General features: G+C 39.3%; 1 protein-coding gene across 1 annotated transcript in view; it reads left to right on the plus strand.

Moving 5' to 3' along the window:
• The first annotated feature begins 6,176 nt into the window (after positions 1–6,176).
• The window catches only part of LOC124717106 (ankyrin repeat domain-containing protein 65-like), a 50,334-nt gene continuing 38,292 nt past the window's right edge, over positions 6,177–18,218 (plus strand). Inside the window, exon 1 of the mRNA XM_047243816.1 lies at positions 6,177–7,227. Within this exon, the coding sequence (XP_047099772.1) occupies positions 6,674–7,227 (554 nt within the window). The 5' untranslated portion in view covers positions 6,177–6,673. The remainder of the gene's footprint in view (positions 7,228–18,218) is intronic.

Raw genomic sequence — 18,218 nt, forward strand, 5'->3', positions numbered from 1 at the left:
GTAAAAGTTTCACTTTTAGGCTAGAAGTTATACATGGGTCATCATTATTTGTGTAGTCAGATTCTTTACCAACAACATCAAAATTCACACTTTCACATACACCCTGCTTGCGAGCCTTATTCATCCTGGTAACATCCCTGGGAATTTCTATAATATTCTCACTATTTAATCCATTTTCAATCATGTGTATACCCAACTCCCTATTTAAACTAATGAAACACCTTTCCTCAACATCATCATCAATACCATTACCATCATTATCAACTTTATCATCAACATCATTATCATTATACATATTCAAGTCATACACATTCAAATTATCCCCTAAAATATTATTTCCCCTTTCTAAAGTTACCAGATCCCTTTCACCAATATTTTCATTCTCACACCATGCATTCTCTCTTTCATTCACACACATCTCTGAACTACTACAAATTATATCATCTGACAAAGTGTTGTTCTTTTCTGCCCAAGTCTAAAACTCTGTTAAGTTAAATGAATCACAATTACTTTCATCTACTGTATGTTCTTGTGTACTGAAAATTTTATCTTTATCAATATCATCATTATTTTCCTCTTGAAATTTCTTCAATAAGTAAGAACTAATAACCTCATGTGATAGCTTAGGTTTGGAACTGTCATGTTTGGGTTTATGATAGTCACATCCATTGATCCTTTCATCATGCTCACCTTCGGCCTCAACCTTGCGGACCTTGAAGGGGGCGTCTACTCGTTTTTTATTTCCTGAATTACAACTGGTTCCTGTTTGAACTGCTGATTGTGGTTCTGCCAATGTCTCTGATCAACATTTCTGTTCCCATTCCTATGCCAAACATTACCTGGTTGTTGGTAGTTTCTGTTGTACTGATCTCTAGCAAAATTTCTGTGATTTTGATCCCTAAAGTGTTCTCTATTTTGTTGATTATTTCCGCAAAAATGTTGTTCTTGTTTTGGATGAAAATTATGGTCCTTCTTTTGAAAATTGTTATATCCCCCTGAATTTTGACTGACACCATGATAATTGTTTTGTTCCCTTTTTTGAAAGTTATCATTTCCCCAATTTTGACCATTACCTTTCTGAGTAAACCCACTATAAGTTCTTGTTGTTACCCTATCCAACTTTTCAATATAATTGAGAAACTGCTCAACATTACTATCAGGACAATGAACTAAACTCAACTGCATTGCTGATGGCAATCTTCTCTTTAAGTTATCAATTTTGATCAAGTCATCCAAAGGTTTTGTTAAATGAATAAGTTTTTTGAAGTTCACTTTTGCAAAATTATTTCATGCTCCCATCTGATTCTCTATAGTTTCTCCCATTCAAAAATTCACTTTTGATTCTAGTTTGTTTAAGATCATCCTAAAAATTTTCCAGAAATTTTGATTCAAATTCTGAAAAGGTCATCCCCACAGTTACAGTCTGGTTTGCCCAAGTCAAAGCTTCCCCTTCCAAGAATTTTTTCACAAATTTAATTTTCATATCTGGTGAGTGAGGTAAAAAACAATCCTTACAATACTGTATAAAATCAACGGGATGTAAGGGTCCATCTACCGAAAAGTGCTTCACTGGAATATTAGATACAAGATTGCATGTGTTGACATTGTGTTTTTTGCTTTGAAATTCATTGTCCAAACTTTCAATTTTTTCCCTAAGTTCTTTGACAGATTTTTTGTTTTCTAAATCATTGCATTCTACTTTATTTTCTCGAGTAACCAAACGATTGTCAGTTTCTTGTTGTACATTTTTTACTAAAACTTTTGTGTTCTCATCCAAATTTTTAATTTCCTCTTTTATTAAAATCAATTAAATTTCTTTCCCTATCTGCCAGTAACTCATTTTTACAGCATTAATTTCATCGCTCAATTTAGCATCAATTTCATTTGCTTCCACAGATTCAATTTTTTACTCAACACTGCCAACTCTGTTCGAAAGATCACCCACTTGGGTATTGACTGCTTGGACTTGCAACAAAATGTTATCAATTTTTTCATCCCAGTAAGTCTTATTGTCGTCAACTGATTGTTTAATTTCTTTCGTGAAATTTACAAGAAAACTTTTTAAATCAAATTGATCGGTTCTTTCTGTTTCATTTGACCTGTCTTGATTTTCGAAGTCTATTAAATTACTACTTTCTACTTCAGGCACAATGCTCTCGAAAATCTCATAAGTCATTGTGCAGAAAAAAAATTTTTACACAACAATACAAAATAAGATAAAAAGTTTGTTTTAACAAAATACGAGTGTTTCGTGACTTATCTGGAACACTCTTCTACTGTTGCAAATCCACGTTTTCCATCCATGTGATTGTTGACCAAAATTCTTGAAATTACTTCTTCTGTCGAAAATTATATTTTTTTGCCGAAACATTTCTTCTCCAAAACTTTTACTTCCCGATGAACACAAATACTGTAACACACATTCTGAAAAAACTGGTATTAACACACAAAAATTTTCTTCCTCGTAGCACTGTTGAAGATCTCATGAACACAATATCCCGGCTAGAGTCCCCAGTTGAAATATGCTCACTATTTTTTATTTACTTAAATTTGGCATATTTCGTGACAGTACCTTTTCTGTGAAATGTTTACAAGGCGATATTTGTCTTGGCTTCAGTTGTCTACTGGAAGTATGATTCCACAATGCAGTTTCGTCGGCTGCAGAAATGACCTGGTTCAATGCATTTGCCTCATTTTCGGTGCTTCAAATACCATTTCTTCGAATGTGGTTTCTTCTTAAAGTTTATATAAAAAAAGTAGTAACAATTCATTTTTTTCTGTTCACTTCCAAATTATTATGACGGCGACCTGCACACTGTTCTACCGCCAACACACACCAAGAGTTCTTTGCCGACTGACTACAGTCAAAGACGACTCCAGCGTCAAAGACATTTTACACAACACACAAGCTTCCACTTGTAATCAGTCTCTTTGATATTCTTCGTCACATTTACTAATAGTAATCAATATGCTGTCACTCTCAAAAATATAAGTAAATTAGCATAAAATAAGGCAAATTACAATAAAAAATTCTGACAAAAATATAAGAAAACATTTACAATTTGGTATCGACAAACCCAGTAGAAAATAACAAATCTCCCAGATCCATTACAACGGTACAGGATTTTGTGCACGCTCTGACCTCTCAGCTTTGTCCCGTAAATGTTCAAGGGGATTCGTGTTGGATGGTATGGGTGGCCAAATCATTGGTTTAAATTGTCCAGAATGTTTTGAAAACCAATCACAAACAATTGTGGCCCTGTGATGTGGCACAGTGTCAGCCATAAAAATTCTGTCTTTGTATGGGAACATAAGGTCCATGAATGGCTGCAAATGTTCTCCAAGTAGGCGAACATAACAATTTCCATTCTGTGGCCCATGTAAATGCAGCCCACACCATTATGGAGCCACCACCAGCTTGCACACTGCCTTGTTGTTAACTTGGGTCTATGGCTTCTTGGGGTCTGTGCCACACTCAAATCCTAGTATCAGCTCTTACCAACTGAAATGGTACTCATCTGACCAGGCCGTGGTTTTCTAGTCATCTAGGGTCCAACCGATATGGTCATGAGACCAGGGAAGGTGTTGCTGGTGATGTCATGCTGTTACCGGAAAGTATCTGAACTGCTCTTTAAAGCCTCTAGAATACTATTTATGTAGTCTAAGTACAGATTCCTGTGACATTTCAAATGTTATATTCTCTCATTTTGAGGTTACTTTCATATATGGGATATAGCCCGTTAATGAGACCCTCGAGATCAGTGCAAGAATGGTGCCATCAATGGCATAACACTTAAGTTACATACGTAGAATCGCCAGCAATAACCGTTTACAGAAATGTGGTATCACAACTAGCTCTATCCAGTAGTTCAGCAGAAATTCTTTGTCTTTTCTCTTCCCATTCGTCTGTTATTGTGTGAGGACGAGTTTTGCATTGAGTTTCTGTGTCCCTAAATCTTCACGTAAAATCTTATGACACACATCATGATTCAAAATTAAGTTCTTCTGATATCGCACTCACAGTTATGTGACAGTCTTCTTGCAATAATTGCCTTACACACTCCACTTTCCTATCATTATTAATTTTAGATAGGACCAGCTCTGGGATCATCTTGCACAGAATATCTGTCCTCACAAAACCTTTCATGCTGCTTGGAAACATGATTTCTTGACAGTGCCTCGCCTGCACGTACTTGCTTAACCATTGTCCACACTTCACTAGTGATTTTCCTGAGCATAACACAGAACTTAATGTTTGCTCTTTGCTCACAGTCAGCATCTGTTGTGTCACTATAACTAATGCACCAAGACCCCAACAGTATGTTGTTAAACACAGCCCTGCCACCTAGTGAGTTTACAAAGAAACATGGCCGAGGTAATTTCAAGGACACGCACATACCAGCTAACATAAGAACGACATTTGTTCCTTTTTAGTATTGCAAACTCAGAAATAAACAATACCAGCCCTGGAACTGTTCTGGCAAAGGCTTACAAAGGGAGTAAAAATTAGTCTCTTCTGTAATTTGCACAATCACAATACAACTCATAAAACTAATTTCCATGTTGACTTTTCCTCCTTGTCAAGTTTTCTGAATGGAACTGTGAACTCTGGTGAGAGATATCCAGCAAGCTCCCATCTAACATAACTCAAGAAGTTGGGCATACTTACCCATTCAAAAGAATAATATCTCATTAGCCACTCTTTCTACCAATTAAATGAATATTTACTTTCAGAAATTGAAAAATTCTGTTAGCTTCTTGCCAAGTAGCAGTGTCCCTTGCAAGGCTGCTCAAAATAGGTATGTGTTGTAAAAATGATGTAGGTAACTATTTTATCTGAAAAATATCAATATATTCAAACAAATATTGACAACATAATGAGAAGGATAGATTGCTCCTAACCACGAACGTGCATGTTGAGTTGCAGGGAGACACGAAGAACAGTCTTTAGTTTGTACCTGTCTGCCACTCAATGTGTCATCCTTATGGTGAGTAGCAATCTGTCCTTTTCATAATATTGTTGATTTTCTAAGATGGACTTTCCATTGTCAAATAAATATTAGTTACAAATAGAAGGTAAACTGCAACTATTTATCATAACTGAGGAGGGAGTTGCTTTCTTTCTAATTTCTGTTTATTCTATATTCAGCAATGCTAGAACACATTTACAAAAACTGACAACAAATAGCTCTCTACAGGGTATCTCTCATTATGACTGTAAATGATTTCTGGTATGGCATAATACACTGAGGTGACAAAAGTCATGGGATACCTTCTCATATCATATCAGACCTCCTTTTGCTCAACATGGTGCACAAATCAACACAGCATGGACTCGAAAAGTCATTGGAAGTCCCCTGCAGAAATACGGAGCCGTGCTGTGTCTATAGTCATCCCTATTTGTGAAAGTGTTCCTAGTGTAGTGTTTCATGCACGAAATGACCTCTCTGTTGTGTCCCATAAATTTTCAGTGGGATTCATGTTGGGTGATCTAGGAGGCCAGATCATTCACTTGAATTGTACAGAATGTTTTTCAAAGCAATCACAACTGATTGTGGCGTATAATGATGGTGCATTGTTATCCATAAAAATCCCATCGATTTTGGTAACATTAAGTCCACAAATGGCTGCAAATGGTCTCCAAGTAACCAAACATAAATATTTCCAGTCAATGATTGGTTCAGTTGGACCAAGGGACTCAGTCTATCCCACGTAAACACCAGCAGCTTTCCCAGTGCCTTGTTGACAACTCGGATCCATGGCTTCGTGGTTCTGCACCACACTCAAACCCCACCATCAGCTCTTACCAACTGAAATTGGGACTTATCTCACCAGGCCACAGTTCTCCAGTCATCTAGGGTCCAATCAATGCAGTGATTAGTCTGGGAGAAGTGATGCAGGTGATGTTGTGCTACTAGCTGACATCGTCCCATTAATGCCAAATTTCACTGCCTTTTTATAACGGATACATTCGTCGTATGTCCTACATTCATCAGACACTGCATTGTTCACGGTGAGAGGTAGTGCCTGAAATTTGGTATTCTCAGCACGCTCGTTGACGCTGTGGATCTCGGAATACTGAAATCCCTGACGATTTCTGAAATGAAATGTGCCAAGTGTCTAGCTCCAACTACCATTCTGCATTCAAAGTCTGTTAATTCCTGTCATGTGACCATAATCACATTGGAATCCCTTTCGTGTGAATCACTCAAGTAGAAATGACAGCTCCACACATGCGCTGCCCTTTTATATCTTATGCGTATGATACTCATTATACTGCTGCCATCTATATATGTGCATATTGCTGTCCAATGGCATTGTCTCCTCAGTGTATAAAAAAGTGATTGGAAGTAAAACATTGAGAAAAAACAACCTAGAATTTAGTTCAGCCATAGCAAGGTTAAAGGGTACATGGGACATAAATATTGTGTTGTTTGTTAATCGGTTATACAAGTTACATTGTAGGACAGATCTAAAAGAAAAAGTCCAATGGCTGAGAAGAACTTAACCAAAAACTGGTGACATTCTAACTACTGGAAACCCAAGAAGATATTAATAAGCCACAACTGTGTGTTACAGATTCTTTAACATGAGTTCATTTATTGGAGGTTTACTTTCTAAGGACTAGAAACAGCATAATCTTTCTGTGTTTAGTGTTTCAGGTTCAGCCAAGATGTTGGAGATAAATGGGAATTCAAAAACCTCAGCATGTGACTTAAGTGCTCTCCTAGAAGCCAGGGATGTGGCACTCATAACATTGGTGGCGGGAGAAACACAGCTGGCAGTACACAGGTCTGTCTTGGTGGCCAAAAGCCCAGTGTTGGCTGCAATGCTCGCTCACAACGAGATGGAGACCGGCAACTGTCGCATTGTAGTCACAGATGTTGAGCCGAAGGTGCTGCAGCAGCTGCTGCTGTTTATGTACAAAGATAGCACTCCGCAGCTCTGCAGTATGGCGCCACAGCTCTTGGTGGCTGCAGACAAGTATTGCATTCTCGACTTGAAGGGACAGTGCGAACTGCAGCTGGTCGAAGATCTGTCTGTGGAAAACGTCGTGTCGACTGCATTGCTCGCATTGCGCCACTCCTGCCCACATTTGAAGGAAACTGCTGGGTGTTTCCTCAAGGCTAATCTTGCCAAGGTGATGGGCACTGAAGGATGGGCGGAGGCAGTGCGAAACAATGCTGAAGAATTTGTGGAACTCAGTCACTTGCTTGCAACAACCAGGTTAGTGACTATCGTAAAAGGCAACTTGAGGGAAATCACTGACATCTATACTATGTGTGTCACTGTAAAATATGGGGCATCAGGTACTCTTTCCTGAACAGTAAGTTAAGGCATTCACTTTTCATTTCCAAATAAAATGGAGAAGAATGGCAACTTGTATGCTTCATAGCAAGTTGTCACTTGCCTGAACATTTTATCTTGATTTTCATTTTCAGGAGTTACACTTTGGACATTTGTAAAAAATATAAGTTTAAGAAAAATTTGGTTGCTTTTACTTTTACTGTATCAGATAACACTAGGCTCAGTGTTTTTGAGTGTCTGTCGTATTCCATTCATTGGTGGAATGAGGAAACAGTTACTACTTACATGCTTTGTCTCTCATATTTAATTCCCATGGTCCTTGTACAAGACATTTTATACGGCGCTAACAGAATTTTTGCTCAGTTTTCTTCACAATTACTAGCTTCTTAAACTTATCAGTTAGGTTCCACATGAACAAGGTCATCATTCTTCAAAAGATTGTCCCTTAAATTCCCCAAACACTATCAAATGAACCTTAAAAACCTGTTAAGATCATAGCAGCCTGTCTAGAAATTTATTCAGTGTTAATCAAAGAAGGCACAGATAGCGGTAAAGCCAAAATGTAGTCTCTGCATACAAAAATGCCGCAAATTGCCCCAACTTTCCTGCAACAGGTGTTTGTTTCCTGACGTGGATCCCAAATGATAAATATTGGCATTCTAGATAATTTGCAAAAAATGCTGTTGGCCATTCCACAGTGGTAACACTGGTTCCTGTGAGATCACCAGACCTAAGCACTGTCAGGCTTTGCTAGTATTTGGATGACTGGCTGTCCAATCTGCAAGCAGGATGCACTCAGCCCTTATGAGACCAATTGAGGAGCTACTAGACTGAGAAGTAGAGGCTCCTGTCTTGAAAACTAACAATGACCAAGAGAGTGGTGTGCTGACCACATGCCCCTCCATATTTGCTTCTAGTGATGCGGCATTCTGTCGGTACCATTGGGCCCCTGAGTCCTGCTCAGTTAGTTGTAGTTTAGCTTTAGTGTTATTTTATACAACATATTCCTTTCATGTCTGATCTGACACGTAATCTTGCCTGGAAAGTTCACAAATCTGGTATTGGAGGCGCAAAACTTGGTGTTAATTCAAAGTTCAAGTTAACTCAATAAACAGAGAAGTTCTTTAACTAAAACTGGCTTTTACAAATGTTTATTTGCCCTTCAGATCAAAAATCCTTTAAAGGAGGCAATAGTTTGCTGTTCATTGAAAATTGGAGTTAAAAACACATTCAGAAATACAGAAGTCGTTATATATATATTTTTTTGTCAACTTACTTGTTTACTTAGCTTGAGATCTCAAAATTTGTCTGGTTAAAATGCTAAAACTCTTTCTGAAAATCAGGGAATTTCACTTTGGGATACTTTTGACAACTGTGTTTGGCGCTCTTTGTGCTGTTTTTCCTGCCTGTGTCTTTGTGTACTTCATTTGCATAATGTGTGTTTTAAGGTGTGTTACATCTGTGTCATCAATAGTTTAATAAAGTGCTTCGTGTTAACACTGATATTATTTAATTTTGGTTAGTTGTTCCCACACCTGCATCACAACATCACACACCTCTTGCCTCAGACATACTTCTATTTCACTACACTTTTTTCCCTTTCACCACAGAGATGGTGTCTCTCTGTATAATATTCTTCCCTTAACAAAGATGTAGGTCCTCTTTCCTTAGTAAACCTACCATATTTCTTACCATGCCAAATATAAACTGAAGTGCCAAAGAAACTGGTATAGGCATGCATATTCAAATACAGAGACGTGTAAACAGGCGGAACATGGCACTGTGGTTGGCAATTCCTATATAAGACAAGTGTCTGGTGCAGTTGTTAGATCATTTACTGATGCTAAAATGGCAGGTTATCAAGATTTAAGTGAGTTTGAACGTGGTATTATAGTTGGTGCACGAGCGATGTGACACAGCATCACTGTGGCCAGAAAAAGATCCTGCAAGCATGGGACCAACGACGACTGAAGAGAATCATTCAGCATGACACAAGTGCAATTCTTCCACAAATTGCTGTAGATTTCAATGCTATACCATCAACAAAGGTCAGCATATGAACCATTCAACGAAACTTCATCGATATGGGCTTTCAGAGCCGAAGGTCCAATGGTATAGCCTTGATGGCTGCATGAAACAAAGTTTTATGCCTCACCTGGGCCTGTGAACACTGACATTCCAATATTGATGACTTGAAACATGTTGCCTGGTTGGATGAGTCTCATTTCAAATTATATCAAATGGATGACGTGTACGGATATGGAGACAACCTCATGAATCCTTGGACCCTGCATGTCAGCAGGGCTGTTCGAGCTGATGGAGACTGTAATGCTGTGGGGCATGTGTAGTTGGAGTGATGTCGGACCTCCGATATGTCTAGATATGACTCTGACAGGTGACACATACATAAGCATCGTGTCTGATCACCTGCATCCATTCATGTCCATTGTGTATTCCACAGACTCTGGCAATTCCAGCAGGACAAAGCAACATCCTACATGTCCAGAATTGCTACAGAGTGGATCCAGTAACACTCTTCCGAGTTTATACACTTCCGCTGGCCACCAATCTCACCAGACATGAACATAATTGAGCATATCTGGGATGCATTGCAATGTACTGTTCAGAAGAGATTCCACCCCTTCGTGCTCTTACAGATCTATGGACAGTCCTGCAGGATTCATGGTGTCAGTTCCCTCGAGCACTACGTCGGACATTAGTCAAGTCCATTTCACATCATGTTGCAGCACTTCTGCATGCTAGTGGGGCCCCTACACGATATTAGGAAGATGTACCAGTTTCTTTGGCTCTTAAGTCTATGAGGACACAGCATCCTGTTTAAGAAGCAATACCTTTTCTTTTTATTTTTTTGTTTTATTTTATTTTTTATTTATTTATTTATTTTATCTTTGTGTGAATTAATGCATTTTTACTCCTGCTTGTTGCCTGGTTTTATTTCATCGCCATCTACTAAGTACCTGTTTTTCATTCTAGCTAATCTTTGAAGAACTCAACCTTTTTTTGTAGCCAGCAATCTTTGTGATTAAATTACTCATTATAAACTTGTATTACCATTCCATATTATCTTTAATACTAAAGCTAGCACATAATAAATTATGTTACTTGTTCTTCCTCTCATCAGTATGACACTGCTAACATCTGAAAAATACATCTCATCGCTATAGCATACACTTAACATTGATGCATGGATACATGTGCTCACTAATCATTTTATGTTACTCAGTGAAAATAATCTGGATACAGCTCTGACACCATCTCATGAAGGAAAATAGAAAGGGTCGGCAATGGAGGAGCTCTTAGAATGGTTGCACGTCAGTCTCACTTGAGGCAACACTAGAAACAATACCTTTAAATTTTGTAATCATTCTGATGGCATAAAACCAGAGATAACTATACCATCTGAATAGTCAGAGAAAGAAGGTACTCATGCTGTCATTTACTCATGGTACCTGTGGAAAATATCTGAACGGTAACCGCTGGAACAGGAATTATCTCTTGTGTGTGTTGATCACAAAAATTTTCTTTGGCCCGTCATCCAAAAGTAGCTACAGGTAGGCCTCCAATTTTTGAAAAGAAATGACCCTGACCTAGTTTTCCATCAAATCTTCAGAGTGGGGGAATAACGCAACTGAACATACAATTTATTAGTTTGGTGATTGACATGTTCGGTGTTTGTATCTTTGCAATCTGGTGAAACAACAACAGGATCTGTGGACTGTTGTGCAGCAGTCACAACATGCACCTCATTATAATGACTGTCTGACATGGAATGTGAACGCTGCTTAACACCATCTATAATTAAATGCCCTATTGTGTGTGTGAAAGCAACACAGGCAGGACTTCTGTGATTGTGCAGGTTGCGCTGCGGCCCGATGGTACGATTGGTTAGAATGTGATCTAGACATCAGACGACATCTGACCGGAATGGAGGAGGGGGTATCCCCTGAACTGTCTTGCTTCTGGCACCAGATATTGCAGGTGCGTAAAAATCATGAAATTGTGCTCAGTTATTTCGACACTGTCTTGTGACTCAATAACTGACAATACTGTACTGTCACAGTTTGGAGCTTTCGTATGGCAGCGGAAATACGGAATCGGACACATTCTGGGTAATTGCATCCCTCATCATAATGTCGCTGTAACTGAACCCATAAGAACACTGAAAGTGATATTTCCTAGTTTGTAGGACTGTTCTGGCTGCTGTTTCAATCTAAACAACTTATAATGAGCAGCTGCTGCATGCATTTGTGATTTAAAATGATTTGACTGTTTGTCAACGAACTTGTCATAGAGGACCTCATGAGGTTGGCAATCAGGAAACTGTTTCATCACCAACTGAAATAGATCTGAGCCTATGGTCAAGAGAAAATGGTAAATACGCTGGTTACCTGTTATGCTGTACGCATTAAAATGATCAATCAACTGCACACCGTAATCATCCCAGTCTTCACTTTGCCTCAGAAACTTTCTCAATTTAGGCACTTGAAGCATTTGTTGAATTGTTGCTAATTGAAATCGCTGGGGCTGTGTTCATGGTGCTGCCATAATTTCTTACAGTGCTTGTAATATCTATTCAATCCTTTGCCCCTGCAATTGCATAGCTTGCATTAAAGACACAATTGTGGAAAACACATCCTGAACACCCAATGTAACAACACACACAAACAGAAAAATAGCACAGCTGCAAGAGTGATTGTTACACAATATGCCACAGAAACGTAATCACGATCTGCACATTTGGTGTCACTTTACTTGTTGTGTCTGACTTCTCGAACACTGAGGTGACTAGTAATAATTCAGCTAATTAAAACACTCTGGATAAGTAATTGTATTGTATTGTACAGGACTGTGGACCTAGAAACAATGGAGAGGCTTCCTCACCACCGTAGCCCTCATTGGTTCACAACCCCTCAACTGGCTACAGCAATCCACTCACCCCACCGCCACCCCACGCCGAACCCAGGGTTACACATCCTCCCCCCCCCCCCCCCCCTCCTCCCGTCCCCCTCCCGGAACGTCTCACACCAGACGAAAGCGTTTGCGCAGCAATCGCAGCCCACATTCGCCGAGGCAGATGGAAAACCGCCTTAAAAACCATCCACAGACTGGCCGGTACACCGGACCTTGACACTAATCCACCGGGCAGCAGTGTGTTAGACTGCACAGCTAACTAGGCAGATGAATAAGTAATACTTTATTAATTATAACAAAATTCTTATCAGGCTTGGCTGTAGCTATGAAACTGCACATGTGGACTTGCGATGCAGAACACACTAAATGACCCACAATTACTGAGTGGCAAATTGATAAGTGTTCAGAATGACCATACTGTTTCTTCACTACAGTCACTAGAAAACAAAACTTCATAGACACTTGTTGACGCAGTTCTGATAGCACTAGCATGTAGGCACAGTTCACACTAGACAGAAGCCTCGTCAGTCCCCGATGGTTGACACGGGCTGTGTCATGGCGAGTAGGTAGGATGACGACATTATTCCGATAGTACCTTTCTGGAGGTGGAAGGATCTGACCTCAGGCAGAACTGCCCTGCTGGCCTCTGATGACACTATTTCGCGGCACAGGTGCAGCGGTGGCACCTCGGAACTACGGGAGACACAGCTTCTTCCTAGCATCTCATTAGCTACCACATTGCTGTGTAGTACCTCTGCAGTGGTTGATACTTCTTGCGCTGCTCTCAATACTTGACAACACTGCACCCCATAAAATCTTGCTTTAATAATAAACACCGAAGTAGTACTGAGTCAAATGCTGTCTGGAAATCGAGAAATATTGCATCTACCTGGAGTGCCTCGATCCGAAGATTTCATTGTGTCATGCGAGAAAAGTGTAAATTGAGCTTCACGCGGTTGACATTTTTGGAATCGTGCTGTTTGGTGTGGAGGAGATCATTCTATTTGAGATACCTCATTACATTTGAGATCGGAATATGTTCTAGGATTCTACAACAAACTGGTCTCAGGTATATTGGACAGTAGTTTTGTTGATCACTTCTATTAGTCTTTTTGTATATGGGTGTAACCAGTGCTTTCTTCCAACATATTTGGATGATTTGATGTTTTAGCTGCTGCATAAAGTTCTCTTTTCATCCTACAAGAAACTTTGATGTCTGTAACAATACAATATCTATAGACCGATTTAAATAGGTTTTCCCTCAGTACCTTTTTAAGAAAGATTTCTTCAAATAGACTTGTAAACACATTCATAAATATATTAAATTGCAAGGTAATATCAATAGCATCATATACACAAGATCAACCCACAAGAAGTTTTCTGTAGTTTATCCTAAAGTTTATCAAAATGAAATTTACTGCTCTGTTTATTTACTATATCAGTGATGAGGAGCTGCCCATCATGCTCAGAAAGGCCATTTGGAATACACTAAAAAAAGGGTGGGCGGAAATTGATAGATCTGATGTACATTTACAGACATATAAATGATTACAATGTCGGAAAAATTGGATGATTTATTCATGAGAGAGAGCTTGACAAAATTGAGCAAGTCAATAATGCATTGGTCTAGACCTGGCCCTTATAGAAGCAGTTATTCCACTTGCCACTGATTGGTAGAATTGTTGGACATCCTCCTGAGGGATATCATGCCAAATTGTGTCCAGATCGTCAAAATCCCGAGCATGTGGAAGGGCCCTGCCCATAATTCTCCAAACATTCTCATTTTGGAAGAGATCCAGTGACCTTGCTGGCCAAGATAAGTTTTGACAAGCATGAAGATAAGCAGTAGAAGCTGTCACTGTGTGCAGGTAGGCATTATCTTTCTGGAATGTGAGCCCAGGATGGCTTGCCATGAAGGGCAACAAAATGGGGGTGTAAAATATTGTCAGTGTATCACTGTGCTGCAGATGGCAAACAAAAGGGATCCTGCTATGAAAAGAAATGGCACCCAAGACCATCGCTCCGGGCTATCAGGCCAGATGGCGGGCACCAGTCTGCTTGGTATCCACTGCTGTCCATAACATTTCCACACGAGTCTTCACTGAGCATTGGGGTTCAGTTCAAAGCGGGATTCTTCACTAAAGACTATTCTACTCCAATCAATAAGGTTCCAAGCTGATTGTCACCAACACCACTTACAAACTTCTTGTTGTACAGAGGTCAATGGTAGTCCACACCAGGGGTGTTGTGAGCTCAGCCTCCCTTCTTTGAGCTGCCTAGTAGTCACTGAACCACCAGTTGCATGTCAGAGTGAAGATAACGATGAACCTGGTGCTGTGAGTGCCTCTGTGGTCATTGCACAGTTCTCTCGTTGTTATGTCTAGGTCACCTGATTCCTTCTTGACACTGTGGTTGGCCATTGTTCACCCATTCCTGCCAACATCGTCAAATAGTGGCATTGCTCTCATTAGAGTGTCGAGTGAATTGATGATTAGTCCAATCAGCTTCTTTGAGCCCAACAACACATCCTCTCTCAAATGCTGACACCTGTGCATATTGTTTGCGCAACCAGTTTGTGAGGCATAGTTACTGTTCAGCTGAGTACGCAGGATGCCAGCTGAGTATACGAGATGAAATTCACAAAGACTTTGTGCCCTGGTATCGACATGCCCCCTGTATACTGTCATTGCCAGCTGTGCAGTTAAATTGCACTGCTGCATGACACATTCATCCATCAGCTGCTAAAGATAACAGTTTTCCACCTTCCTTTGATACCTGTACGAATATCAATTTGCGACTAAAGTGTGTAATTCCTTCGTGGTACATTGTTGTTGTTTTTTCATGTATTTTTTTAGGGTTAAATTACAATATCAAATCTTTTCTATCGATACGTTATGTATGAAAGTACTGAAACTGGCTATTACTCTTGTTGGAGAGACTACCATTTTTACTGTATTATAAGAGCACATCAGGTATTAAAGATCCATTAAGTTCCTATTATCTGTTAGGAAGTTCACATTAGTCACCAAATATGGTGAACAAATTACACATGGGCAACAAGTGTGATTCAGTGTGCTTCAGAAAACCATTGAAATATCCAGCAGTTGCCCTGTAAATTGACTGAACAATAACTGTTACAATATATGCTGGCATCTTGATACAACACGCATGAAAATACTGTCCAACACATCTGCTTAAATATGGAGGTTTATACACCACATTGTTTCTAACAAAAATTGCAACTCCACCTTCTCCCATACTAAATCTACAATAACGAGCAACTAACAAAAGTTTTTAATCTCTAAAATGTGAATTCCATTTCTAATCTGATTTTCGAAGAAACATAGTATATAAGGTACACTTCCACATTCTTCATCTTTTAGATGAAATACCAATTAGTGTATTTATTCTTCAGATCTCGTATTTTGATATGGAATGCAGACATGGTCTCCTCCCAGTGGATCTGAACTTTACCAAAGTGGACAGCTCGAGTGCATCAGTGATCACCAACACAGACAGCTGTACCGTAGGTGCAACCACAGTGGAGGCATGTCTGTGGAGAGCCAGACAAATGTGTGGCTCCTGAGGAGGGGCAGCAGACTTTTCAGTAGTTCGAGGGGCAACAGTCTGGATGATTGAATGATCTGGCCTGGTAATGGGCCGTGCTGTGCTGGTACTGCAAATGGCTGAAAGCAAGGGTAAACTACAGCAGTTATTTTTCTCCAGGGCATGCACCTCTTCTGTATGGTTTGGTGTTGATGGCATCCTCTCAGGTAAAATATTCTGGAGGTAAAATTGTTCCCCATTCGGATCTCTGGATGGGGACTAATAAGAAAGATATCGCCACTTGGAAAACCAAAACTGGGGTATGTGGGTTGGAGTGTGGAATGTTAGCTTTCTTAATTGGCTAGAGAGGTTAGAAAATTTAAAACAGGGAATAGATAGGTTGAAGGTTGATATACTGGGAATTAGTAATGTGCAGTGGCAGGAAAACCAGGGCTTCTGCTCAGGCAAGTAAAGGGTTCATAATACAAAGCCAAAAAGTGATAATGCAGGAGTAGATATTATAATGAAAGAAAACAGGAATGGGGTAAGCTAGTATATACAGCAGAGGGAACGCATTATTGTAACAAAGATACTTATAAAGCTAACACTGACCAGCTCTACAAATGATGAAGAGACTGAAAGAAATTATTCAGATAAGAGGAGGGAAAATGTAATTGTTATGGCAGACTGGAATCTCATAGCAGGAAGAAAAGGACATGAAGGAAAAATAGTAGAAGCATGTGGACTACAGGAAAGGAATGAAAGAAGATTTTTGCAGAAAGCATAATTTAACAATTGCTAACACTTGGTTTAAAAATCATGTTGTTGTTGTTGTTGTTGTTGTTGCCGTCTTCAGTCCAAACACTGGTTTGAAGCAGCTCTTCATGGACTCCATCTTGTTCGAGCCTCTTCCTCTCTGAATAGTTACTGCAACCTTCTGAATATGCTTACTGTATTCATCTCTTGGTCTTCCTCTATGATATTTACCCCCTCCCCACCTCCCTCCACACTTCCCTCCAGTACTAAATTGGTGATTCCTTGATGTCCCAGAATGCATCCTATCAACAAGTACCTTCTTTTAATTAAGTTCTGCCACATATTTCTTTTCTCCGAATTCTGTTCAGTATCTCCTCATTAATTACATGATCTATCCTTTCAGTATTTTTCTGTAGCAGCGCATTTCAGAAGCTTCTATTCTCTTCTTGTCTAAACTGTTTATTATCCATGTGTCATCCCTATACATGGCTACACTTCATAAGACTTCGTAACATTTAAACCTATATTTGATGGTAACAAATTTCTCTTCTTCAGAAACGCGTTTCTTGCCATTGCTAGTCTACATTTTATATCCTCTCTACTTGGGCCATCTTAAGTTATTTTGCTGCCCAAATAGCAAAACTCGTCTACTACATTCAGTGTCTTGTTTCCTAATCTAATTCCCTCAGCACCACCTGATTTAATTTGACTACATTCCATTATTCTTGTTTGTCTTAGTTGATGTTCATCTTATATTCTCCTTTCAAGCCACTGTCCATCCCATTCAACTGCTCTTCCAGACCTTTGTTGTCTCTGACAGAGTTACAATGTCATCCGAAAACCTCAAAGTTTTTATTTCTTCTCCCTGAACCTTAATTCCTACTCCAAATTTTTATTTGCTCTACAGATTAAATAACATTGGGGATAGGCTGAAAACCTGTCTCACTCCCTTCTCAACTGCTTTCTTTTCACACCCTTCGATTCTTATAGCTGCCATCTGGTTTCTCTACAAGTTGTAAATACCCTTTCACTCAATGTATTTTAACCCTCCTATATTCATAATTTCAAAGAGAGTACTCTAGTCACCATTGTCAAAAGCTTTTGCTAAGTGTACAAATGCTATAAATATAGTTTTGCCATTCCTTAAGATACCTTCTAATATAAGTCATAGGGTCAATATTGTCTCGCATGCTCCTACTTTTCCCCAGAATGCAAACTGATCTTCCCCAAGGTCAGTTTCCACCAGTTTTTACATTCTTTTGTAAAGAATTTATGTTACTAATTTCAACAATGACTTATTTAATTGATAATTCAGTAGTTTCCACACCTGTTAGAAACTGCGTTTTTTGGAATTGGAATTATTACATTCTTCTTGAAGTCAGGGTTTTGCCTGTCTTACACATCTTGTACACCAAATGGAAGCATTCTGTCACTGCTGGCTGTCCTTGTACATATTTGATATTCTGCTGCTTGTACTATTTCAGCTCTTAAAGCTACCAATTCGTCTTCTTCTGTATTCCTTCCCCCTGTTCTAGTCAACCATTGCCTAATGCTTCCTCTGAAATTCTCTCAACAACTCCTGGTTCTTTCAACTTACCAAGCCCAATCTCCTAAATTTCCTACCTGTTTGCAGTTTCTCCAGTTTTAATCTGCAGTTCATAACAAATAAATTGTGG

This window comes from Schistocerca piceifrons, chromosome 9, assembly GCF_021461385.2.
Source record: "Schistocerca piceifrons isolate TAMUIC-IGC-003096 chromosome 9, iqSchPice1.1, whole genome shotgun sequence".
Taxonomy (NCBI): domain Eukaryota; kingdom Metazoa; phylum Arthropoda; class Insecta; order Orthoptera; family Acrididae; genus Schistocerca; species Schistocerca piceifrons.